The 26,064-nt window shown below is 41.6% G+C and overlaps 2 protein-coding genes across 3 annotated transcripts in view; both read right to left on the bottom strand.

Annotated features, from left to right (window-relative positions):
* The window catches only part of hhex (hematopoietically expressed homeobox), a 32,709-nt gene extending 19,634 nt beyond the window's left edge, over positions 1-13,075 (bottom strand). Inside the window, exons 1-2 of one of the 2 annotated variants that reach the window (XR_013804229.1) lie at positions 12,841-13,075; positions 11,010-12,477 (exon numbers count right to left, since the gene is read on the bottom strand). The gene's annotated coding sequence lies outside the window, so the exon portion shown is untranslated. Of the gene's footprint in view, positions 1-11,009; positions 12,478-12,840 lie in introns of those variants that run through there. The other variant, XM_079660519.1, reaches the window with a different exon arrangement.
* A 2,375-nt stretch (positions 13,076-15,450) lies between these two features.
* Positions 15,451-26,064, bottom strand: part of trub1 (TruB pseudouridine (psi) synthase family member 1) — a 40,188-nt gene continuing 29,574 nt past the window's right edge. Inside the window, exons 6-8 of the mRNA XM_079658886.1 lie at positions 17,434-17,573; positions 17,277-17,333; positions 15,451-16,692 (exon numbers count right to left, since the gene is read on the bottom strand). Of these exons, the coding sequence (XP_079515012.1) occupies positions 16,547-16,692; positions 17,277-17,333; positions 17,434-17,573 (343 nt within the window). The 3' untranslated portion in view covers positions 15,451-16,546. The remainder of the gene's footprint in view (positions 16,693-17,276; positions 17,334-17,433; positions 17,574-26,064) is intronic.

Raw genomic sequence — 26,064 nt, 5'->3', positions numbered from 1 at the left:
ATATCCGCAATATAAATCTTTAAACTTCTTCTTACCTTTAAAAGTCCGTCACGAACGGGCTATTATGCTGCAACTCTACAGCTCTGTTAGCCTTGGCGCTAACTTCCGGGGAACGATTGAGAGGCTCCACGATCCGCCATTGCTGTAAAAAAGTGGTCCATTGGAGTGAACGGAGATGACGTAACTCTCAGTCTATATGGCGCTGGCAACGCCTTTTGTCTACTGCGGTTCCCACTACTGACTGTAGTGAATGAGTGCGCTCCCGCTCACCGGAGACTGCTCGCGCTGCGCTCCGCAGCAAACAGCTGTGGGGCGATTTGAAAGTACGTTATTCTGGCCGGGGTGTCTAAATAATGCTTCCGGGCCAGCGGGCCATTTATAATGTCGAGCCCTGTTCATATGAACAGCTGAGACTCCACAGATCAGGTCAGAGGGCCTGGCGATCCACTAGCAAAACAAACATCCAGTAGGCTATTAACCTTACTGTTTTTACTAACAGTAACCAACTAATAATTTTCATAAAGTGCATATTTATTCCAAACTCACAATATATATATCCTTCCAGTAATAAAACGTAATGCACAATGCAATGGTACACAGTATCCAAAGTCTTTAGGCACTGGTTAGAGGCATTCATGTAAAGCAGATCGCCAGAATCCAATACTGGTAAAAACGTTACAGAGATCAAATGTTTCCTTGTCTGAAAGGAGAAACCTAATTTTAAAACAACATTTTCAGTGTGTGACTTGAAAGATAAGTTCTGATCAATAATAAAACCTAGATATTTGTATGTAGTGACCCTTTCAATGTCAATGTCAGTCCCTTGAACAGTACAAATGTTGGGGAGAAAATAAGTTAAGTTTTTGCCATTTGAAAATATAATGAGTTTGGATTTGTCTGCATTTAATACTAACTTGAGTTGAGATCAATTAGATGGAATAACATCATGAACAATAAATAACAGTATCATCTGCATAAAAATGGAAAGCAGCCTTTGATAAATTATTACAGAGATTATTTACATATATGGTGAAATTATTGGTCGGGTTCCATCTACTTTCAGTGTGTAAAAGGAGTCTCCTATTTCCTCCACGATAGCCTCAGTCACCACATTGCCGAGTGTACTTATGAGTTCATTTTGCATTTCGTGACAAGTGTAAGTGGCGTTTCGAAGGATTGATTTCACTACATCAGCCAATTTGATGTCTTTTTTTATCGTATAATCCAGCAGGGAGAGGAAAAGGCCACTGCCCCCCTCTGATATGTTATCAAAAGCCTCTATCTTCCCTCGTAAAGGCAGCTGGTTTTCCACCAGAAATCAATAAGAGAGGAGATATAATACCTGTTTTTTCGTAGTTGTGTAGAAATCTCCTTTCCAGTGCTGGCACGCCTCTCTCGTTCCTTCCACATTGCATAGCAAGAGAGATGCTCCTTTGAATTTGCATGTTTATGAAATCCCTTGTCTCCCTCTCCACCGCATTTTTCCAGTTACGGAAGCCAACAGAGTTTCTTCCTCCGGGTTTTGCTAGACTGCCGACAGCAGAAACAAAATGCAGCATCGGCCTTGACACTGTATTCAAGCCAGTCTCGGTTGTGATACCAAGCAGAGACAAACGAACGCCTCCTGCCAGTGAGGATGCTGTAAGGGTACTGTTTTAAGAAGATTTGTTTGGGCTGATCAGTTCCAATATCGTCTATGGGTTGTTGAATTCCAGCGCTAACGTTAGCTGCAGCAGGTGGATGGGCTTGGCTAGCAGGTTGGCTGATCGAAGAGCACGGCTCCAGCTCTTCAGAGGTGGTGCCGCCGGCGATACTGGAGATGGGTGCATTATTCCCTTCGTTTTCAGGAGGTGGAGGAGTTGGAGGAGGCCGTGTAGCAGCTGCACCTTGCAGTCATTTACGTATATCCATTACTTTATTACTGTCCGACAGTCCGAGCATTCTTCGTCTCACTGACTTGTTAATTATGCACGCATGTTTTTGAATTAATAACAACAAATCAAAGGCCGGGGTCATTGGTCAAGAAACACACCAATCACCAGTGAGCACACCTCAGGCTGTGTTTTTTATTTATATTCTTTATTTCACACAAAAAAGATTTAGTGGAAACGTTTTCACTTATAATATGATAAAAAATATTTTTTTTAAAACGGCAAAGTGGCAGGGCTTGCCTGGCCTGGCAGGGGGGGCACAGTGACTCATTTCGGGGGGCATGGCCCGCGAATGCCCACCCATGACGCCGACCCTGGCTGAATACAACATTTTAATTGTTTTATTATTATGTTTATGGTTGTTATTTGTAGGGCTCTGTCCTAATATTTATTTTTGTTTTAAACTATGTTGAAAGATTAATTTAATATCATTTTTTTTTTTGCTATGAAATTCTGAATGAAAGGCTGCGTGCGAGACTGGTTTTTCGCTGGGTTGAGTCGTGTGGGTTTTTGAGTGAGATGCGGCACAGCAGCCTGTCAGTTTACTCTTGCTAGGTTAGTTTGGCTATTATCATTTATATTTATCTGCAGCAATGGTGGAAGTGGTTCATGAAAGGCATATGGCAACTCAGCGCCAGATGCAGGCAAATTAGAAGAAATCAGTTACGTTACCAACCAGTGGCAGCCGGCCCATAGGGGCGCTAGGGGCGCCGCCCCACCTCTTCCCACATACAAAAAATTAAAAATTAAATTAGAAAAAAATATATATATATATATTTCCAAAATATATATATTTTATATTTTTAATGAACAAGGTAAATATCATACAATTGGTATCAGTAAAATGTATAATCTACAATAAAATCTTGTTTAAAATTGTGTTACGATGTCTAAAGTTACTGATAAGTCACATGTTTCCTGCCTGGCCTTGCCCTTGGCATTAGTTTATCATTACGGGGCGCTGCCCCCGAGCCAAACAGCAGCAACCAGCACGTTGCAAAGGTCTCAATAGTAAACTGTGCCGCCGAAACATAATTTCAGCCAATCAGCGCCGTCAAATATTTTCGTCACGAGAGCGCTCAACGTTGCTTACGTGCGTTGACGTGAGTTGTTTTTTAGACTCGTGAGGAACTGGGGTAGTATCTATAGCAGGGGTAGCCAATGCGGTGCCCGCGGGCACTAAGTCGCCCGCAGGGGGGAAATTGGTCGCCCGCGTGCATGTTCTAAAAATAGCACAAGTCACCATGGAGCTCCGTCTAAAAAAATTATTGAATACATTTTTAATTTTTAAAATGACAATATTGAATATAACATTTTAAAAGCACACATTTTGTATGTACATATGTAAGTGAAATGGAGATTTGGTGCGTGAAATTGAACTCTGACCCCAGATAGGTTCAGAGTTGAACTCCACGCACCAAATCTCCGTTCCACCTTTAGCTGAGACAAGCTAGCATGAGCAGCTACGATCATGGGCCTCATCACCACACACACACACACACACACACACACACACACACACACACACACACACACACACACACACACACACACACACACACACACACACACACACACACACACACACACACACACACACACACACACACACACACACACACACACACACACACACACACACACACACACACACACACACACACACACACACACACACACACACACACACACACACACACACACACACACACACACACACACACAGCAGTGAGGATCTCAGCCTGCCACTGACGTTCAACCAGAAAACATCGCAAACAGAGATCACAGCTCCTCATATCTTTTCAGAAACTGGACAAAAGTTAAACAAGTACAAACCACAGACTGTCTGTGTCATGGCGAATACAGTCGCTGGTTTATTTATGTCTGTAGGCCGTTGTTATGATTGTGGAATGAGCATATACAACGTTAGCTTAGCCTGGTCGACCCAATCTCCATTCAGAAAACAAGCATTTAAAAAGGTTTTTCGTCTGCAGACTTGTCAAGCATTAATTCATGGTTTTTACTAAACGGTATCAGTATGTTGTTACTTCGGCATCATTTAGAAACGTGTATTACAATTTAATCACGGTAAAATATGTTCATTTTGTTGTAGTTGTAGCTCCCGGGCCAGCGCGTCTTGTTTGAATGATGCGAGTAAACACAGCTGGCAACAGCGGTGAAACTCAAGCGATTAGAGAGAAGTCGCGTCCGGTGTGAACGGAGCATTACAACGACCCCTGATAGATCTCGCGAGAATGTGTATAAATATAGATACATTTTCATAACAAAACAATGGGGTTGCTATAGCAATGGTAAATCATTGTTAATAATTATTGTGAGGAATAATTAACATTAACATGTGATCAGACAGTCCTTCACTTACAGTAAATTAATATGTATTCTGATTATTATTATTAATAATATCATTAAAGGTGAACCGTGCAATTATGTTATTCAGGAAGTTTGTATCAAACAAGTAGCCCTTCGTATTACTCAGTACCCTTGAAGTAGCCCTCGGTGACAAAAAGGGAGAGACAGCAAGCGCATTTCGTGGCATCTGCGGGCAGTGGCAAGTACTTCCGGCATCTGCCACGGAGGCCGCTACTCCGTGGTATCTGTGGCAAGTATATGCCACAGATGCCACAACTTGCCGTGGCAAGTATATGCCACAACCATGCCACAACTTATATATGCCACAACTTGCCATGGCAAGTATGTGCCACAACTTGCCGTGGCAAGTATGTGCCACAACTTGCCGTGGCAAGTAAATGCCACAAGTTAAGAGTTAAGAGAAGGTTTACGGTAGCTGCCACTCGCCTTCCGTGGCAAATGCTGATATTTAAACCCGTATTTATCGCGTAAAATGTCGCTGTTTTTGGCATGACTTTATCGGACTGATCTGTACACAAGACTGATGATCTGTTACTGATGGTCCGATCATATTTTTCAAAAAGATTAAATATTATATGTTCTATAGATTTTACTTGGAGAACGTGGTTTGTTAAAATAAATAAACGTGCTATTTGTATGATAATACTCAAGATATATTATTAGTAAGTTGACATAAAGATCTAACATTGTTGACCAGAGGTGGGAAATAGGCTAACTTGTATACTCAAGTACTGTACTTGTGATTTAGAAATAGCCTACTTGTACTTTAGTTGAGTATGTAAATGGTATGTTACGTAGTAGGCTACTTACCCCACTACAATTCAGAGGTAAATTGTGTAATTGTAGCCTACTCCCCTACATTTATTTAATACGCTACCTTTAGTTACTTACTACAGATTCTGATTAATGATGATACATATAATCAAGTCTTAAATCCGACTTTATAGTTACTCCTGGAGTAAATTCACAAGATACCCTACTACAGTACAGGACTGTCTCAGAAAATTAGAATATTGTGATAAAGTTCTTTATTTTCTGTAATGCAATTAAAAAAACAAAATGTCATACATTCTGGATTCATTACAAATCAACTGAAATATTGCAAGCCTTTTATTATTTTAATATTGCTGATTATGGCATACAGCTTAAGAAAACTCAAAAATCCTATCTCAAAAAATTAGAATAGTTCCTCAGACCAAGTAAAAAAAAAAGATTTATAACAGCAAAACACAATCAAACATTTGAAAATGTCCATTAATGCACTCAGTACTTGGTTGGGAATCCTTTTGCACGGATTACTGCATCAATGCGGCGTGGCATGGAGGCAATCAGCCTGTGGCATTGCTGAGGTGTTATGGATGCCCAGGATGCTTCAATAGCGGCCTTTAGCTCATTAGCATTGTTGGGTCTGGTGTCTTTCAGCTTCTTCTTCACAATACCCCACATATTCTCTATGGGGTTCAGGTCAGGGGAATTTGCAGGCCAATCGAGGACAGTAATGCCATGGTCAGTACACCAGTTACTGGTGGTTTTGGCACTGTGGGCAGGTGCCAGATCATGCTGGAAAATGAATTCCTCATCTCCATAGAGCTTTTCAGCAGACGGAAGCATGTAGTGCTCTAAAATCTCTTGGTACACAGCTGCATTTACTCTGGGCTTGATGAAACACAGTGGACCAACACCAGCAGCTGACATGGCTCCCCAAACCATCGCTGACTGTGGGAACTTCACACTGGATTTCAAGCAACTTGGATTTTGCTCCTCTCCAGCCTTTCTCCAGACTCTGGCGCCTTGACTTCCAAATGAAATACAAAACTTGCTTTCGTCTGAAAAGAGGACTTTGGACCACTGTGCAACTGTCCAGTGCTTCTTTTCCTTAGCCCAAGTCAGACGCCTCTTCCGTTGTCTTGAGTTCAGAAGTGGCTTGACCATGGGAATACGGCTATTGTAGCCCATTTCCCGGACACGTCTGTGAACAGTGACTTTTGATACCTGGACTCCAGCTTCAGTCCACTGTCTTTGAAGCTCCCCCAAATTCTGGAAGCGACTCTTCTTCACAATGCTGTTAAGGCTGCGGCCATCTCTCTTGGTTGTGCAGCGTTTCCTGCCACATTTCCCCCTTCCAACAGACTTTTTGTGGATGTGCTTTGAAACTGCACTCTGTGAACAGCTTGCTCTTTGAGAAATTTCTTTTTGTGTCTTACCCTCCTGATGGAGGGTGTCAATGACGGTCCTCTGGACAGCAGTCAGATCAGCAGTCTTCCCCATACTTGTGATTTAGTTTACTGAACCAAGCTGAGTGTTTTTCAAGGCTCAGGAAACCCTTGCAGGTGTTTCGAGTTAATTAGACGATTCAAGTGATTCGTTGAACACCCTACTAGTATACTTTTTCATGATATTCTAATATTTAGAGATAGGATATTTGAGTTTTCTTAAGCTGTATGCCATAATCAGCAATATTAAAATAATAAAAGGCTTGCAATATTTCAGTTGATTTGTAATGAATCCAGAATGTATGACATTTTTGTTTTTTTAATTGCATTACAGAAAATAAAGAACTTTATGACAATATTCTAATTTTCTGAGACAGTCCTGTATACAAAGTCATTAAAACTAGCTGCACCTTTACCAGCTTTGAGAACACTTTCATGATCAATCATTATAATGAAAACATGTAATATGCACTTTAAGTATATTGTTATGCTAATCATTTTTGCGCTTTTACTTGAGTAACATTTTAATGCATGACTTTTACTTGTAACAGAGTATTCCAACATTTAGGTTGGCTACTTCTACTTTTACTTCACACTAGAACCGCCAGGGGTCGCTGTATAGCCTACCTAAAACCACCAACGTGTCAAATGAACGAATGCATTGATTTTCAAGGTACAATGTTATTTTATTTATCATACTAGAACACAATGAGTGTTGCCACTAATCGCCGTGGAATGTGCCTTGGCATTTGTGGCATCTCCCACAAGTATATGCCACAGATGCCACAACTTGCCGTGGCAAGTATATGCCACAACTTGCCGTGGCAAGCATATGCCACAACTTGCCGTGGCAAGTATATGCCACAACTTGCCGTGGCATTTGCGCATGCTGAACGGGAGTTGCCACAAGATGCCAGAGTTAAGAGAGGTTTTACAGTAGCTGCCACTCGCCTTCCGTGGCAAATGCTGATATTTAAACTCATATTTATCGTGTAAAATGTCGCTGTTTAGGCATGACTTTATCGGACTGATCTGTACACAGGACTGATGTGCGATCTCTATTTTTCAAAAAGATAATAAATGATCATTTATATTCAATTTTACTTGGAATAGCCCACGTGGTTTGCTAAAATAAACAAACGTGCTATATCTATGATAGTAGGCTAAACATAGGCCTATATTGTAATAAAAAAAGAAATATTGGCAAGTGAGCGTTGCAACGCAAGCCCTTGGCAATTGTCGCTTCTTGAGGGGAGTTTCCACTGCTTGCTACGATAACCAGGTGTATTCTTAATAGTAAAGACAAATAATTAAAAAATAAATATCTGTATTGACACAGCAACGTGTACAATGGTGTTATTAGACTTGGCTACAGACTTATGGCAGCACCATGAGAATGATAAATACTTAAATAAACATGAAGAATGTTCTCTTAAGCATGATACTCCAAGCAATCCTCATTTAACCGTATAAAGTTGATTTAATATGTTGAGGAAAGAGGGTTACAATGTAATATAATTACACCCTTGTTAAAACTTTTTTTGTGCATCAGTAAAAAGGTTATATGTCATGCATGCAAATATCAAATCATTGTGCTGCTAATTAACATAAACAGATTTTGATATGATACGTTGTATTTACTTTATTTATCTAAAATGTTGAAATCTTTGCGTTACAGCAGTGATAAGGGATAGGAAACATAAAATAATAATAATAAAAAGAAACAGGAAATAATTTACACATTATTAGTAGATATTTATCTACAGAGTATCTAAAGAATAAACAATATAGCCTACTGAATATGTAAGAATACACTATAATAAACCATCTTACTAAAACCAATAGAAACATATATTTGTCTTTCTTAACCCTTTCATGCATGAATTATGAAAGCCTCACTCAGGATTTTTTTACCAGGTGTTTTTATTGCTCTTGGGGCATGAAAAACAAGATTTTAACTCTAGTTTATTTTTATCTAGTTTTTTCAAATTTAGAACATTTAAAAATACATTTAAAAAAAGAATTTTAAGGATGATGTTTTATAATAATATATCTTGAGTATTATCATAAAAATAGCACGTTTATTTATTTTAACAAACCACGTTCTCCAAGTAAAATCTATAGAACATATAATGTTTAATCTTTTTGAAAAATAGAGATCGGACCATCAGTAACATATCATCAGTCTTGTGTACAGATCAGTCCGATAAAGTCATGCCAAAACAGACATTTTACACGATAAATACGGGTTTAAATATCAGCATTTGCCACGGAAGGCGAGTGGCCTGTCACGATAATTAATTGTGTTGGACGATACATTTTTCTGGAAATTATTGCGATAAACGATAATATTGTCGGCACCGTTTTAAGACCATTTTAGACATAATGATAATATATAATAATAATTCTAGTACATCCTTTCAAACATAACTTTTTATTGAACATTCAACATTGCAAATGAAATGTGAAATAATATTAAAATATATAAATTCATAAATAAAACAAATTAATTAAATTATAAAAAATTAATTAAATCACACACAACCAAAACAATAAATTAAATAGAGTCAGGCTGGAAAACAGAGCTCTCTCTCTCTCTCATATATATATATATATATATATATATGAGAGAGAGAGCTTTATAAATAAATAAATAAATATGAGCACACATTATCTCACAAGCAAAAAAAACTCCTTAAAACAACAGTCAAGTGTACACTACAGTCCACTGTCAAAGACCCAGATGCCTCAACAGGCCATATCCAAATCTGTTTTTCTAAGTTTTCGAGCAAGGAACACCAACATGTTTGCATTGTCGGGCGGGGCTCTCCATCTCCAGCTGCCTTGTTTGCTCCCAGCTGGAAAAACGGAATGGGGTGGTTGTGTTTTAGGTGGTTTAAAATGCGTGGTATTGCCTGCTTTTGTCGCTACCTTTTTTAAACCAATGCGACACACCGCCCGGCTCATTCAAGTCCATAGGTTCGCCTCGTTGATTTGGTTTGAATCCAAAATACTGCCACACCGGAGAATCGAGATGTGTAGTCAGGTTTTGTAACCAATTCCATTTCACTTTAAATTCCCCGCGAGTAAGTCACACGTTGTCTCCCGCTTGTCGCTATATTATTAATTTGGCTGCTACGCTGCTGCACGTGCACGCGGAGTGTCCTGACCTGGCTGTGTGTCAGCCCCGCCCCTCACAGCGCGCCTGGCAGCCACAGCGCTCCAGGCTAAAAAGCTGGTCACATCTTTATGTAAACGGCAATTTATCGAGCTCAGAAAAGTTATCGAGTCCATTTTTATTTATCGTACGATAAGTCAATTTATCGATTATCGCGACAGGCCTAGTGGCAGCTACCGTAAACCTTCTCTTAACTCTTAACTTGTGGCATTTACTTGCCACGGCAAGTTGTGGCATATACTTGCCACGGCAAGTTGTGGCATATATAAGTTGTGGCATATACTTGCCACGGCAAGTTGTGGCATGGTTGTGGCATATACTTGCCACGGCAAGTTGTGACATCTGTGGCATATACTTGCCACAGATACCACATCTCTGGCATATACTTGCCACAGATACCACGGAGTAGCGGCCTCTGTGGCAGATGCCGGAAGTACTTGCCACTGCCTGCAGATGCCACGAAATGAGCCAGGCCCTACTGCAAAAAGGTTGGTGACCCCTGATCTATAGTAACGCAGTGTAGGCGGAGCCGTGACGTCATCTTCAGTGAGCTCCCCAGAAAAACAACACAGCCGTTAGCTCTTAGCACTCAGCGCTCACAGCTCTTCATATCTGTTCAGAAACTAGAAAAAAAGCAAAACAAGTACAAACCACATACTGTCTGTGTCATGGCGAATACAGTCGCTGGTTTATTTATGTCTGTATAGGCCGTTGTTGTGAGTGTGGACGGTCGGAGCATTTACAACGTTAGCTTAGCCAAATCTCCATTAGAAAACACGCATTTTAAAAGGTTTTTCGCCTGCCGTCTGTCTGCAGACTTGTCAGAGCCTTAATTCATGGGTTTTACTATCCGGTATCAGTATGTTGTTACTTCGGCATCATTTTGAAACGTGTATTAGAATTAAATCACGGTCAAATATGTTCATCTTGTTGTAGTTGTAGCCCCCTTGACAGCGATTCTCTCTCTAGTTTAGACTGCGGTCAAGCCAGCCAGCCTCACGTGATATTGCGGTGCGCGAATATCCTATGCATTACGGTGGAGTAAAAAAAAATATCCTCCCTCTGTGTTTAGATGAGAATAAAACAAAAACTGTCCAGTATCAAAGACTCATTTCACTTCAGGGTGATAGCAGGACATCCCATCTAGTCACTCAGAAAAAATCAGGACATTCTGATGTACAGTTTCAAAATAAAAGACCTTTGGGGACAGGGATGATAGCTCATATATGAGACTTCAATGGTATTTTATTTTGAAACTGTACATCAGAATGTCCTGATTTTTTTTGAGTGACGACATGGGGTGTCCTGCTATCACCCTGGAGTGAGATGGATCTATGATACAGGACAGTCTTTGTTTTATTCTCATCCAAAAACAGGGATGATAGCTCATATATGAGACTTCAAAGGTCTTTTATTTTGAAACTCTACATCAGAATGTCCTGATTTTTTTTGAGTGACGACATGGGGTGTCCTGCTATCACCCTGGAGTGAGATGGATCTATGATACAGGACAGTCTTTGTTTTATTCTCATCCAAAAACAGGGATGATAGCTCATATATGAGACTTCAAAGGTCTTTTATTTTGAAACTCTACATCAGAATGTCCTGATTTTTTCTGAGTGACTACATGGGGTGTCCTGCCATCACCCTGGAGTGAGATGGATCTATGATACTGGACAGTTTTTGTTGTGTTCTCATCTAAAAACAGGGATGATAGCTCATACAATAGAGATTTCAAAGGCCTTTTATTTTGAAACTCTACATCAGAATGTCCTGATTTTTTCTGAGTGACTAGATGGGATGTCCTGCTATCACCCTGAAGTGAAATGAGTCTTTGATACTGGACAGTTTTTGTTTTATTCTCATCTAAACACAGAGGGATGATTTTTTTTACTCTACCGTAATGCATAGGATATTCGCGCACCGCAATATCACGTGAGGGCTGACTTGACTAGGTTTTCCCGAGGCTGGCTTGACCGCAGTTAGTTTAGCATACTCAGCCCGGCTCAGCCTGGTTGTTCCTGGCCCTAGAACCACGATTTTGTGGGGCCATTACATCACCAGAAGTCCCAATTTAAGGGGTCATTTCTCCCAAAAAAAAATGTTTACTCACTATATCAACAGCCCCACCAAAAATATTTTGCACCAGCCGCCACTGTTACACAATTAGTGTGCTGCATAATGTTCACATTTTAAGAATAATGACTGAATTATTCTAAAACCAGACCAGTTAAGCTGTAGATAACAAACAATCGAATTTCTAGAATCAGTAATCTGAAGACAAAAGGACAGACATATTCAAACTAACATAACAAATGATACTGAAACTATTCAAACTGAGCGTGTATGTTTGCAAAAAGTCATGATGCCACGTTGGTCTGTAGGCCTTTTCATCTCTGCATCACCAAGTAACACCTTTCTCAGGCTACATTATGGTGTCAAGACACTGAGGAGAAATCCTGAGAATTAATTAAATGCACTATGGCAAAAGGAAACTTATCTAGGCTCTGTCAACTATTACATGCCTCTGGGTGTGATACTATTCTTCCTAGCAGATGTTGAAGCTGCTGGAAGTTGCCTGCCAAGCCTCTTTGGTTTGTGGAAGCTGATTTCCCTCAATGGAGCTGGTCTGACTTCTTTCCTGCTGATGTCTTTCCACATGCACAATCCAGAAGTAACCGCTGCTTTCTCTGTCCTTCCCATCCTAACATAGAGCTCAACTTTGAATAATATTGCAGCTGCATGGCTGCAGCATGACCCAAGCCTGAAAATTCACAAAATCATAATAAACATACTGGGCTTGAAAGTAACATTTGCTCTCAGAAAAATCTCGGCTCTGGCTATGAAGTAGGTAAACATCTAACTTACTAGACATGTGAGTATCCTAAGCTTAATCAGGTTTTGAATGTAACTGAATGATATTGGCTGCTGACATTTTGAACCCTGTTGTCACTGTGTTGTTGTTCATGAACATGTTAGTTTCAAACCCTGGTTATGATGAGAAAGTTACAGGGCAAGGCATACGATTTTTGATAAGGAAAGAACAGTAATAGCCAGCTGAAAGGACAGTAACACACCCCTGAACTGTTACCTACAAGCCCACAACACCAAATAATAGGCTACTTACCCCGCCATACAGGTGCAATTCGCTGTGAGGACGTAGTTTTCTCGTTGGTTGATTATGACCCAAGCCTCATACATCGTTGTCTTGTGTCCTTGTCTTTGACTAGGGAGAATTTCTGATCTCAAAATACAAAACTCTGAGTCTATGTCATGGTATTTGACGTTCTGTACATGACCACAGACAACGTATTCGTAAGCATCCACTGACTTATAGGCTCGTAATTTCTCTCTGGTGTACACGCTCGGGTACAGGTATATATATCTGGCCACTGTATATTCGGCCACTTGCTAACGTCTTCAACCCACTCATCAATAGAACACGGATCTGGAAGTCGGACACCATTTGTCAAAGTCAACTTGTTAAGGTAACATTCACGATCTTTAGTTGATAATCCCCTTGCGTAGCTTGACAAGCTGTTTATCTCTGCCATCCTTCTGTTGCCACAATGCGCGCGCATACGTTCTACGTCATCATTGTGTACAAACCCCTCTGTTTCCGTAAAAACAATTCACGAGCGCCTCCCTCACCCCCCACGTTGACAAATCTCGAGCGTCTAACAGCCCCTCCCTCCCGTTGACAATTCAGATTTCCCGGGAAATGTAAGTTTCGGGGTGGGCCGGCCCTGGTAAATCAAATGCCCGCCCAGAGACGTATGTCTGCCGCCGGGTTGTTTGTACCAATTTCAGGCGATTTGTAATTTGTTCTAGAAAAACGATGTGTTTTTTAGGATTTCAAGAAGCATATAGAACAAACAATGGATGTATTTTATGAACATTTATCCATGCTGAAAGTAGATTTAGATGTGTTAGGAGTGAGATAGAGATTATTATCTAATATGCATCTGATGAGGCATTGCATGAAGTCTGTTGATGATCAGAGGCTGTTGTCGGGGCTGCATAAACGTTTTTTTATTTTTATTTTGTAGACAGACCATGCAGGCCTCATAGAGTTAAACTTGGGCCTGCGACCATAGTTTTATTGTATTTTGTTTTGAAAATCCACAGCGGAGGTTTGTGTCGAACTACATGCGGTGCATTTTGCATATCTCTCAGTAGCCAACAATCTGTGAGTCTGTTGGCTCGGACATAAACTCGTGTTTAAATTAATATTACATAATAAATGTAGTCTACATTTAATAATAAGAGGTGTAAAACCTGAGAGGATTTTAAATCGCATTTGAACTAAATGCTTATACAATCTCTATTTGTATTGTTGATTTAATGTGTGAACGAGGCGATATAGAGAAGGTTAAGCTGTCATTATTAGGCTGTAATTTGTTATATACTGTTGGAATGGATAAGCAGGCCTATTGTTTTGGGATATTTGTGGAGTTAGGTGGTCCATGAGGGTTTTTTATTGGTTAAGTGGTCCTTGGTATGAAAAAGTTTGAGAAACACTGCGCTAGTGGATTGTCATAGGGGGAGCCTCGTTGCGGGGAAATTATACAGATGGCTAGTCCGCCCCTGAAAATGTCTATGCAAACGTTATTATTAATAATAATAATTAAAAAAAATTGGAAAAAAATTAATCAATTGTTTTTTATTAAAAAAAAATTATTTTATTTTCCATTTTTATAATCATCTCGCGACCCCCACTTGGGGTCTCGCGACCCCCACTTTGGGAACCCCTGCTCTATACAACAAGAGAAGGTTGGCATCTCTGAACATTGCCAGTTATATGACATATACCGAAAGTGTAATACCCTCCCCATGACAGGTGATGCTTTGGAAAGCAGCAGACCGCCCTGATCCACCAGCTGTGGACAAGCTAATAGGTACATAAATATATCTTTAAAAAAAAACTACTCATAAATATATACAGTATGTTCATTCAGAAAAATATGTAATATGACCAGATTTATCTTAGGGGAGAAAGGCATTCAAATTAAGTATCAGATGCCATTTTTGTTTTCTCCCATCTCCTTTAAATATACAGGACAGTGAAGAGGCATCCACTGTGGGCAGCGTATACTGTATGTATTCCAATAGGGGGGTGAAGAAACTGGACACTATGATGACATAGAGATTTCGAAGGACTTATCATTCTGGACAACATTGGATCTGTAGGGAGAGATTGTGCAATGATTCAGGGAGTCATCCATGCACTGAACTTAGCTAACCCAAAACTACTTAGATACTACAAATTTGTTCGGAACGTGCTCTTGCAAATGATGGTGAACGGCTTTCCCCCAAAGTCCTTGGACTGGAGAACAAAATAAATCCTGGCCTGGATATCTTCCTGTGCTTTACAAACTGCTGCCATTCAAGCATTCAGAAGAAGAGGGAGTGCAATGAAACAACATGACACCAGTAAAGATAGTGCCGTATTTGCTCCACACTGATCTTATGATCTTATGATATTACAAAGAAAGTTAAACTAAAATAAAACGTTTTGAGAGAAATATGAAACAAGACACCGACACAGAACATGTCTTCTATGCCTTGACCATGCCGTGGTTCCAGCTGCTGTAGAACTAAATGATATGACATCGGTTTTGGGGGCCTCAGACGTTCCCCTGCGTCAGCCAATAACGCATCGGAAAAGACGAGTGATGCTTCAACCTCTATTGTAAATCATGTTGGTATTTCTAAATCAAAGAATTTAACAAAGAAGAATGTTTTCACTTTCCATTTTAATGTAATCTGCATGTGCAGAACAAAATAATAATTATACATTCAGTATAATCACACCACTCCAGATGTGGCACTTACAGATGTGGCACTCACAGATGGGATGTTAGAAACAAAACTGGACAAACCGTGGACAAATTGTTTGGATCAACAGAAATAGTTTTTATTTGCATGACAATTAACTCAAGAGCACCGTTTAGAGCGAACTGCAGGCATTAACCCTTTCCATTCACTTCGTAAGTGTATTCTCCAGTCGTACTACAGAAGAGGTAACGGGTGCTTTACTAAAGGTTCCTTTTCCTAACTGAACATCCCATCAGATCAAACATATAAATCAGGTAGAGGCTTCCTGCGAGGTGCCACCTGCTCCCCAGGAGAGAACAACATCACTTGCCCATTATCGGCTGTGGCATCAGGCGCCATTTGTGGTTGAGATTGTCAAACGACCCTGCTGAGTGACAAACACCACACAAGTGTTTCTTTATGTAAAACAGGTTTAACGGAATGTTCTCTTCACTGGAAAGCTGAGCAGGTGAGTCTCGACTTTGGGCCTGTGCCCAATGTTGTTTCAATCGTTTCCAATGAGGAGAGTGGGTATGATGCCAAAATATTTTCGGTACATTTCAGAAGAAAGCTGGTGACATCACAGTAGAAGCTTGTTTTAGGCTATGTCTTTGAGACATTACAAAGAGCAAAAGGCCCATTTATTTGAGCAGATGGTCTGAGAAGACCTTGGATGTTGCTGCCTTCTGTCGCCTTGCTCTGCGGCTGTCGGACTGAGCGCTGAAGCTCCTTCATTCCAAATATGAGAGCAAAAATCTTCTCGTGGAAGTACATGGTAAAAAACTATTAAAAAAAAATATATTGTAGCACAAACCCGTTATAAAATCCAAAGGGTTGATGCTAGTCCGTCACACAACAGCGGTGATGAGTTGTCCAGATACAGTTGTGAAATTAACAATTTAAAATAAACGCTGTGATTTTGTTTTGGTATGGAACGCCAGGAGTAGGCTCTCCTTATTGTCCGGCCGTGCTCCTTTTTGACAGAAGATGCTCCATGTGGCCACTGCTCCTCCTGCTCAGCTGAGGGCCTCGGGGCAGGGCTGCAGGGCCCTCAGGATGTGCTCCAGGCTCCACTGCTCCTCCTGCAGGGCGTGCTCCTCCAGGGTGAACTTGCCCTGCTTGGTCCGGGTTAGCTCCTTCACATGAGCACATGACGACAGAGCTGCAGCACACAGGGACACAGGTGTTAGCAAGGCTGGTTTCTGATTGATTAGTCAACTACATCACATCACTCCAGTTCTGAAGTCTTTACACTGGCTTCCTGTGTGTCAAAGAATTGATCTCAAATACTGCTGCTGGTTTATAAAGCTTTGAATGGTTTAGGCCCAAAATACATTTCTGACCTCCTGCTAAATGATGAACCATCCAGAACTCTCAGGTCTTCTGGGACAGGTCTGCTTTCTGTCCCCAGAGTCTGAACTAAACATGGAGAAGTTCAATTATTATGCTCCAAATATCTGGAACAAACTCCCAGAAACCTGCAGGTCCGCTGCAACTCTGACTACTTTTAAATCCAGGCTGAAGTCTTTTCTATTTGCCGCTGCTTTTAATTGAACTATTCCTATCTTACACTGCACTGTAACTTGTATTCATGTATTTTTTTTAATGTTTATTTTATTATCTTGACTGTTTTTAAATGCCATTTTCTTAATGTCTTTCCTTTTTGTAAAAGCACTTTGAATTGCCTTGTGTTGAAAGGTGCTATATAAATAAACTTGCCTTGAGGAGTAAATGATTGAATCTCACCTTTTCCCAGGTCATCTACCAAACTTCTGACATAAAATCCACCACCGCACTCAATATCTGTCAGAGTACAAATACAAAAGGGAAAAAGAAGGAAATGACATTAGATAACAGAAATTCATAAGTCAGTATTGCGGAGAAGAAGAGAGCGTGTGCTGACCTAGGGTGAAGAGCGGGGCGGTGAACTCCTGCAGGGTCAGGTTGTACACGGTGACAGCCCGCGCTGGTTTGGCCTCCACCTTGTGGCCCTTCTTCAGCAGGACAGACAGGCGCTGGCCATCCTTCTTCAGTGCAGAGTAGCTGGGATGACAGAAATGTATAAATCACATCATGCTGAAGGGATGAGCTACAATTAGAACATATCAAATACACATTTTAAAATCCTTCAACTAGTATACGAAGCTCTGAATGGTCTAGCATCCTTTTATGTCTATCGGTTATATCCCTGATCAAACCCTAAGGTCCTCTGCAGCAGGCTTTTCAAATATTCCCAAAATTCCCCCCCAAAAAACACCTAACCTGAAACTATACGAGGGTGAAACCGCTGGAAACGTACTTTGATCAATTAAACGATCTGTATTTATTTATATAGGCCTTCGTTTTGCATTTATATTTCTAAATGCCTAGTATTTCTGAATTGTGTCTTCTTTCTGTCTTGGTTTTACTGAGTGAGTTATCTATTGTTTTTAATCTTCTGCTTCCCATACTTTTGGGGAATTATGTTTGTATTATGTAAACGTGCTGCATGTGTGATAATGTGTTTTAGCCTCTGTCTTAAATTGAATGTGTTATTTTCTGTTGCAAAAAGTGCTGGACAAATAAAGCTTATGACTATTTACAGAGTTACATGTAGCTACATGAAGGGATCCTGCTGGTGGCAGGAGGTTTCACAATACAAATCTAAAGTGTGACCTCTAGAGGCTGTGAGATTCACATCTATTCTTCTGATGGTTTGATCTATTCTTAGAGACCACGCAGAGTTCAAAACACTCATTGCTCCTATCAAAATCTGAAATTATATTTCTGTGGAATCTTGAATATCTTTAGCAGCATTTTACACAGGAAATGAAGTCATGTTTACATAAAAAAATAATAATAGGGCAATTTATTTGCATGCCGTATGTACATTTAAATAAAAAAAAATTAAAATATACTTGCGTAAGTAAAGTAAATGTTGGCCGAGAGAGTTGTGGTAGGTCGCCATAGTCAATAGGTGTCTTTGTTTTAGTACAACATTAATGTGTAAATATGTTTATGTCTTATCTATAAGAAAGTAGTCCAGACTCTAGAGTCCACTTTTTTCTTACGGGGACAATAAAGTATATCATGACGTATTGCAAGGCTCTGCAGCAATGCAACATTTATGACATCTGCTTCACATTCAGTTTTCTCCAGTGATAAGAAAACTCATGAAGGGTCTATGGTGGCTACATTACTTTAGGAGCATGAATATGAAGGGGCTATGGTGGCTGCATTATGTTAGGAGCATGAATATGAAGGGTCTATGGTGGCTACATTATGTTAGGAGCATGAATATGAAGGGTCTATGGTGGCTACATTACTTTAGGACAGCCAACCCCAATTAGCGGCCCGCGGGCCATGATCTACTGGCATCCACTTGTTATAACATAAAAACATAAAATAAAACGTCCGGGGTTTCGCTTTATTTTGACCTCCGACGACACTCGTAAACCTGACCCATGACCTTATCGCGTGCATATGCAAGACGTGCTTCGTGCGCTTGACTTACTCGTCACCACCTGGAATAGCGGCAAACACATATAAACAATAGCTCGCCAGCTAGCCGCCTGTCATCCCAGCCCAGCGATTGACCAACATGACACTAACGGGCCGTGGATAACTCAAACCCAGGATGGAATTCGCAAAGAAGAGGAAGGTAGACCAGGAGAACCGTCAGTTCAAAACTGACTGGACTGAGAAGTATTGTTTTTTTTTTACCGGACCACGTCAATGCTAAACCGACTTGTTTGATTTGCATGCAGAATGTAGCTGTAATCAAATCAGACAACCTGAAGCGGCACTTCACCTCTATTCATGCTGCCAGTTTTAATGCTAACTATCCAGAGAAATCCGACCAGCGCACACAAAAGATAGCAGGTTTGCTTGCATCATACAAGCATTCTGTTTCCACAATGTCGAAAACAACATCGGCACAAGAGAGCACATCAGCTGCCTCATGGCACGTCTCTTGGACGCTTGCTAGAGCCAAGAAGCCGTTTGCTGATGCTGAGTTAATTAAACGGTGTGCGATAGACATGGCTCATGAAGTTTTAAATCATGATGAAAAACAACAACAAAAGGTTGTAGAGCTATTAAAGCAGGTGCCGCTGTCGGCTAACACGGCAACCAGAAGAGTAGAGGTTTTAGCGGAGGAGTGTTTTTCCAGTCTACTCACGGATTTGAAGAAAACAGAGGCTATATCCTTAGCCATAGACTCGTCCTGTGACCGAACCGACATGGAACAGCTGTCTGTGTTCGTACGATTTTTTGATGGGAAGATATTCCGGGAAGAGCTGCTGTGTTTGCTTACTCTGCCCGGGCGCACGACCGGGGAAATAATCTTCCACGAGCTGACACAGTTCTTCGAAAAGAAGGGTTTGAATGTGAATCAAATCGTCTCTGTTGTAACCGACAGGGCTCCGTAGATGGTTGGAAAGCACAAAGGCTTGGTAAGCAGGCTTTCCGCCGTTAACCCGGCGCTTCTGACATTTCACTGCATCATTCACAAATCAATGTTGTGCGCAAAACTGTGTGGAAAAATGAAAGAAACGATGGATACTGTGACGAGACTGGTTAACTTTGTGCGTGAGAGCTCTAGTCTGCAGCATCGCCTTTTTAGATCGTTGCTAGAGGAAATGTCATCTGAACACAAGGATCTCTTACTACACAATGATGTTCGCTGGCTGAGCAAGGGCTGTGTGTTGGAGAGGGTGTGCGACCTGAGTGATGAACTGGTGTCGTTCTTACCACGCCTGCACAGCCAAAAAGCCCATGAGTTTTTGAGCTTTTTAACTGACACCAAGGTGATAGCAGATGTTAATCTTTTGTGTGACATCATGTCTCATCTAAATCACCTTAACCTGCAGCTGCAAGGCAAGAACCACACTGTTGCTGAGATGTACGAGGCGGTTGAAGCTTTTCGGTCAAAGCTGCACCTTTTGGAGAGAGATATTCATGGGAGGAAGCTGCACTTTCCACGTCTGCGTGAGCACTGCGAGAAGAATGAAATGCCGGAAGATCCAGTAATGAAGGATTTTGTGTCAAAACTGGCAGAAAACTTCAAGGAGCGATTTGAAAGCTCCCCTAAAATCTCACCTGACATCCTCCTCTTCCTCAGACAGCCGTTCTCTGTGTCAGCAGACGGGCAGTGGAATGGAGAGGCCAAAAGGCTGGTGCCTTCCATAGAAGAGGGAGCTCTTCAGATGGAGGTCTTAGAGATGGGAAGCTGAGTTGCTGAAAGCTCAACACAAGGATGCACCAGTGTGTGACTTTTGGATCAACGTGGTTCCCCAAGCTCGTTTCAAAAACACCAGAGCTATTGCTATGTTCCTACTCACAATGTTCCCCTCAACATACATCTGCGAATCAGGATTTTCTTCAATGAATGCTATCAAAAGCCAGGACAGGAACAGACTCTCCAGTGCACATCTTGGACAGTGCCTCAGGATTGCCACAACAGAATACAAGCCCAACATCAGACAGGTTGCCTCATCCCACCGCTCTCACTTCTCTCACTGATTGGTGAGTGAACAACATCAATTTATTTTTGCAATTTGTCAATTCTATTGTGGTATAATAATTATTAAGACAAAAATAACCATTTTATAGTTATATTTTATATGTAGATTCATTTCCTAAATAAAATGCTACGCAGCGTAATTAAAAACAAATTATTAATATGATAGAGAAAAAACCTTGGATAATGCAGGGCTTTTAACAACAGCCCACAAACTGGTTAAATTGAATACAACATTAAAATAATATATTAAGGACTTCCGGTTGGGCATGACGGAGTAGAGACGTGCGTAGTTCTGCTCCCGCAAACTTTTGTGCTGTAACTTTTCTGAAGCCCATAACTTTTCTTTAACTTACATTCAAGTGAACATTAATATTATTCCGCTCACAGTGTGCGAAAAAGCACACGTCCCACCGTCCGGGACGTGTTATTTACAATAACGGACAAGTAGATCTTGTAATTGACTTGTCCGGTGGACAAGTGACGTTTTTCGCCCTCATTTATTGACAAATTATTGACAAATTAAGTTTACAAAAGGCAGAACTCATTCGCAAATTGTCCGTGTCCGACATTGTTCGTTTAGAAATGTTGGGGCATGGCGTGGCGGGACGTGTAGCACAGTGGCAGGGTTGGGAAGCAAAACTCGGTTCCGAGTAGGAACAAATAACAATTGTCAGGTCCCGGGATTAATAAGAGTTGTGAGGACAGGACGCGAGGCCGAACCCCGCGGACCGCAGCTCTCTCTCTCTCTCTATGCTCCGGATCAGCTGATCGCTGCAGCTCAGCGTCTCTCTCTCTCTCTCTCTCTCTCTCTCTCTCTCTCTCTTTCTACACACAGCGGATCCGCTGCCCGTTTAACAGCCTCATCTTTGTCAAACTTTCTTATGTTCTTTCTTTAACACGTAATGAAGATTATTAAGCGTTTTAGCTCCTGTGTTGTTAATATTGACCGCCATTTCCTTTATGAAGTGAAACAGCCTCCCTGTCTGTGTCCTCGCGTTTTCCTCACATCCCCGGACCCCCAGACTCGGAGGAGCACAGGGATGTCAGTATTGTTTATGAAGCAGGGTATAGAAAGTACATTATTGAAATGAACATACTATTTATTTACTTTTACAAACAGTGAGCAGCTGGGCAGCTGCAGCATGTGTATTGCAGGACATGTGTAAGCGTGCAAGCTTCTTTAAGTTGTAGAAAAGCGTACGCCTATAGGCTATGAAAATAATGTATTATTATTATTAGGCCTATAGTGTTGGACATGTGTGGTTGGACTCTGTCTCACAGGCAGGTTGCAGCATGTGTGTTGCCATATTTTCCATTCTGGACAAGTGAAAAATGTATTCGGACAAGTAAATTGCCAAACTCACTTGTCCATGGACAAGTACTCTCTAAAAACTTTTTCTCACACTGGCTCACAACGCCACCATAGTATGCCGTCCAAATTGGCGAAAAGCAACAAAAAAGAAAAAACCGCCGGGACCGATAGCCCCGAGCTAGCTAGCAACGATCTCAACATGGCGGACATGGCTAGCCTCCTTGAAGACCACCGTAGAGCTCTCTCTGCCGACTTTAAGTCTGCCATCTCAACTCTTGAAGCCAAACTAGACCGAATCCAAGCGACTGTGTCAGACCGTGGTAGACAATTGCTTCGCTCGAGTCCAATGCTAACTTGCAGGACGAACGCATGTTAGCCCTGGAGGCTACTTGTGCTACGCTAACGGACAGCAATTCTAAACTGGTGGCCAAGGTCACTGATCTCGAGTCCCGCAGCCGGCGCAACAATATAAGAATTGTCGGTTTGCCAGAATCCATTGAGGGCCCTCATCCCTCGACATTCTTCCCGAAGCTGCTGATGGAGGTCCTTGGTGAGGGCGTCCTTGATTCGCCGCTGGAGTGCGACAGGGCCCACCGCTCACTCACCGACAAGCCCAAGCCGGGACAGAGGCCACGGCCGGTCATCATCCGCGTCCACAGGTACCAGCAGAAGGAGAATATTATCCGTGAGGCCCGGGCCAGGAGAGGCAAGCTACAATACCAAGGTACGCCCATCGCCATCTACGAGGACTACGCACCCGAAGTGATGGAACAGCGCTACAAATACCGAGAGGTGATGGCGGAGCTTTACAACCTAGGGCTCAAGCCAGCCCTGCTGTTCCCTGCGAGGCTTTCCATCGTATCGAAGGAGGGAGGTAAGAAGAGATTCTCCTCGGTGGCAGAGGCTAAATGCTACATAGCATCCATTCGTCCTGACGCTGAATCAGTCTCACGCGTCTGATGGGACGTTTAGTAAGAGACTATTATTACTTTTTTTTGTATTCTGCTTTCATGGACACTTTTTGTACATGCACTTTGGCCGCTCTGGTATTTGCACTGATAGTTTGAGCCTAGTGCTGATATTGCAATGAACATGAATGTACCTGCTACTGTTTACACTACATGGGACCCAGGTACTTGGACTGTTCTGAATGCTGTTTGAACTGATTCCTTCTATGGGTTTTAACCCTTAAAGTGCAATTCTATTTTGTTTTACTTGATCTCTGGGCCTTATTTTATTTATGTATGTTACTTGAGATCTATGTCAGTGCCTTATTGCCCCCTGCTATGCTTATATTGGTAGGCTGTTTACCTATCTATGGATGTTAGTATAATTGCTATTTTATGCATATATATATATACACTTGAGTTTTTTGTTTTTTTGTTTGTTCACTTGATACTCTTCCGTGTTACAATGGGCTTCCCGCTTTTAGTATAGGGAACGGGACCCCGGAAGATAAGTTCTGCTGTTGAGCTTTGAGCTATAGCGCTCAGTCAGGGTTTGTATTTGCGATGCGCCGGGTATGGTCACATTTGGGTTTATGGGTTGTGTTTTGTTTATGGTTTGTCTATTTTTGCCTTCGCTTGTTTTTTTGGTACTTTTTTTTCCCCTTCCCCGGTCTTCTTCTTCCCCCCCACCACTCCTCTCCCCTCAGTCCTCGGGAAGCACAACGTTTTCAGACCACCTTCATTAGACTCCCCATATGACTAACAGTATGACGACTGCTGGCAGAAGTGTGCGCCTGATCTCCTGGAACACCAGAGGAATGAACAAAGCTATTAAAATTGGTAAGGTCTTGACTCGATTGCAACATCTTAAAGGGGACATTATATTTTTACAAGAAACACACCTTAAAACGTCTGACACCCTTCGCATCAAGCGGGCGTGGATGGGCCATTACTTCCACTCAAGATTTTCTAGTAAAGCCAGAGGTGCTGCCATTATTATTCACAAGAGGGTGATGTTCGTACCAACAAATACTATTCTCGACAATAATGGCCGCTACGTCATAGTTTCAGGTGTCTTGCAGGGCATGCCTGTAATTTTGGTTTCTGTTTACGCACCCAACTGGGATGATGACCAATTCTTTATGAACCTTTTTGCTAAAATCCCGAACGCAGACAATCACTGCATAATCGTGGGTGGAGATTTTAACTTGATTCAAGATGTGCATCTCGACAGGTCATCCCTTAAACTTGGCACTCTCTCAAAATCCGCCAATGTAGTCTCAAATTATGCAGCACAATTAGGAATCTCAGACCCTTGGAGATTTAAAAACCCTCAAAGTAAAGCTTTGTCTTTTTTCTCACACGTCCACCACACATTCTCGCGAATAGATTTTTTTCTGCTTGATGACAGCTTGCTACACCTTGCCAGCGCGTGTCAATACCATCCTATAGCCACCTCAGATCACGCCCCTGTATCAATTGACATCCACTTCCCTCTTAGTGTTACTCCCGCTAAGTTGTGGAGGTTCAGTTCCCACCTGCTGTCAGATGACAAGTTTAAGGACTTTGTTAACTCTCAGATTCGTTTATATATCGAAATTAATGACACTGCTGACGTAAGTTGTGGAACAGTGTGGGAGGCTCTCAAAGCCTATGTTCGTGGGCAGGTTATATCGTATGTTTCCAAACTAAGAAAGGATGAAAGGGTTCGGCTGTCGGCAATTTTGGAAGAACTTCTCCGAATTGATGAAACGTATTCCTTCTCCCCCTCACCAACCTTATATAAAGAACGCATATTATTACATTTGGAACATGACCTTTTAATGACGAGCGTAGTGGAGAGACAACTGAGGCAAACTAAGCAGCGCTTTTTTGAACAGGGGGACAAGGCTGGGAGGATTCTGGCTCAACAGGCTCGGGCAGTTAACGCTTCCAGATTAATCCCCAAAGTAAAGTCGCCCGAAGGCAATTTATTCTCTGACCCGATTGAAATAAACAAGTCTTTCTTTGAATTTTATAATAATTTGTACACTTCTGAATGCCCCACAATTGGCACAATAAACCCAAATCCTCTTGACTCCTTAACTTTCCCCCAAATTGACGTAGTTAACGCAGGCGGAATGGGGGACCCCATTTCTACTTTAGAGATACAGGAAGCCATCAAATCTATGCAAAATGGGAAATCCCCTGGTCCGGACGGCTTCACAGTCGAATTCTACAAGGCATATTCGTCTCTTTTGGCCCCAATTCTAGCAAGGATGTATAATGATTCCCTTAAAGAAGGCAGATTACCTCAAACCCTGTCCATGGCATCCATCTCTCTACTATTGAAGAAGGATAAAGATCCTACTCTCTGTGGCAGCTACAGACCAATTTCTCTCCTAAATGTTGATTGTAAAATACTGGCTAAGATTTTGTCCCTCCGCCTCCAACTCGTGATACCTTCTATAGTTCCGCTTGACCAAACAGGCTTTATGATAGGGAGACACTCTTTCTTCAACACCAGGAGGCTACTTAATGTTATTTTCTCGCCCCCGTCCAATGTCCCCGAAGTCATAGTTTCACTCGATGCGGAAAAAGCTTTTGATAGGGTGGAGTGGAGCTACTTGTTCTTCATTTTAGAAAAATGTGGCTTTGACTCAACATTTATTTCTTGGATTAAGCTTTTATATGCCTCACCTTCTGCATCGGTAAACACAAATGGCATTCAATCGTCTGCTTTCCCTCTCCAACGTGGGACACGCCAGGGCTGCCCGCTTTCTCCCCTATTGT

This window comes from Notothenia rossii, assembly GCF_949606895.1.
Source record: "Notothenia rossii genome assembly, chromosome: 11".
Classification (NCBI taxonomy): domain Eukaryota; kingdom Metazoa; phylum Chordata; class Actinopteri; order Perciformes; family Nototheniidae; genus Notothenia; species Notothenia rossii.
This window is presented reverse-complemented; position numbering and strand designations above follow the sequence as displayed.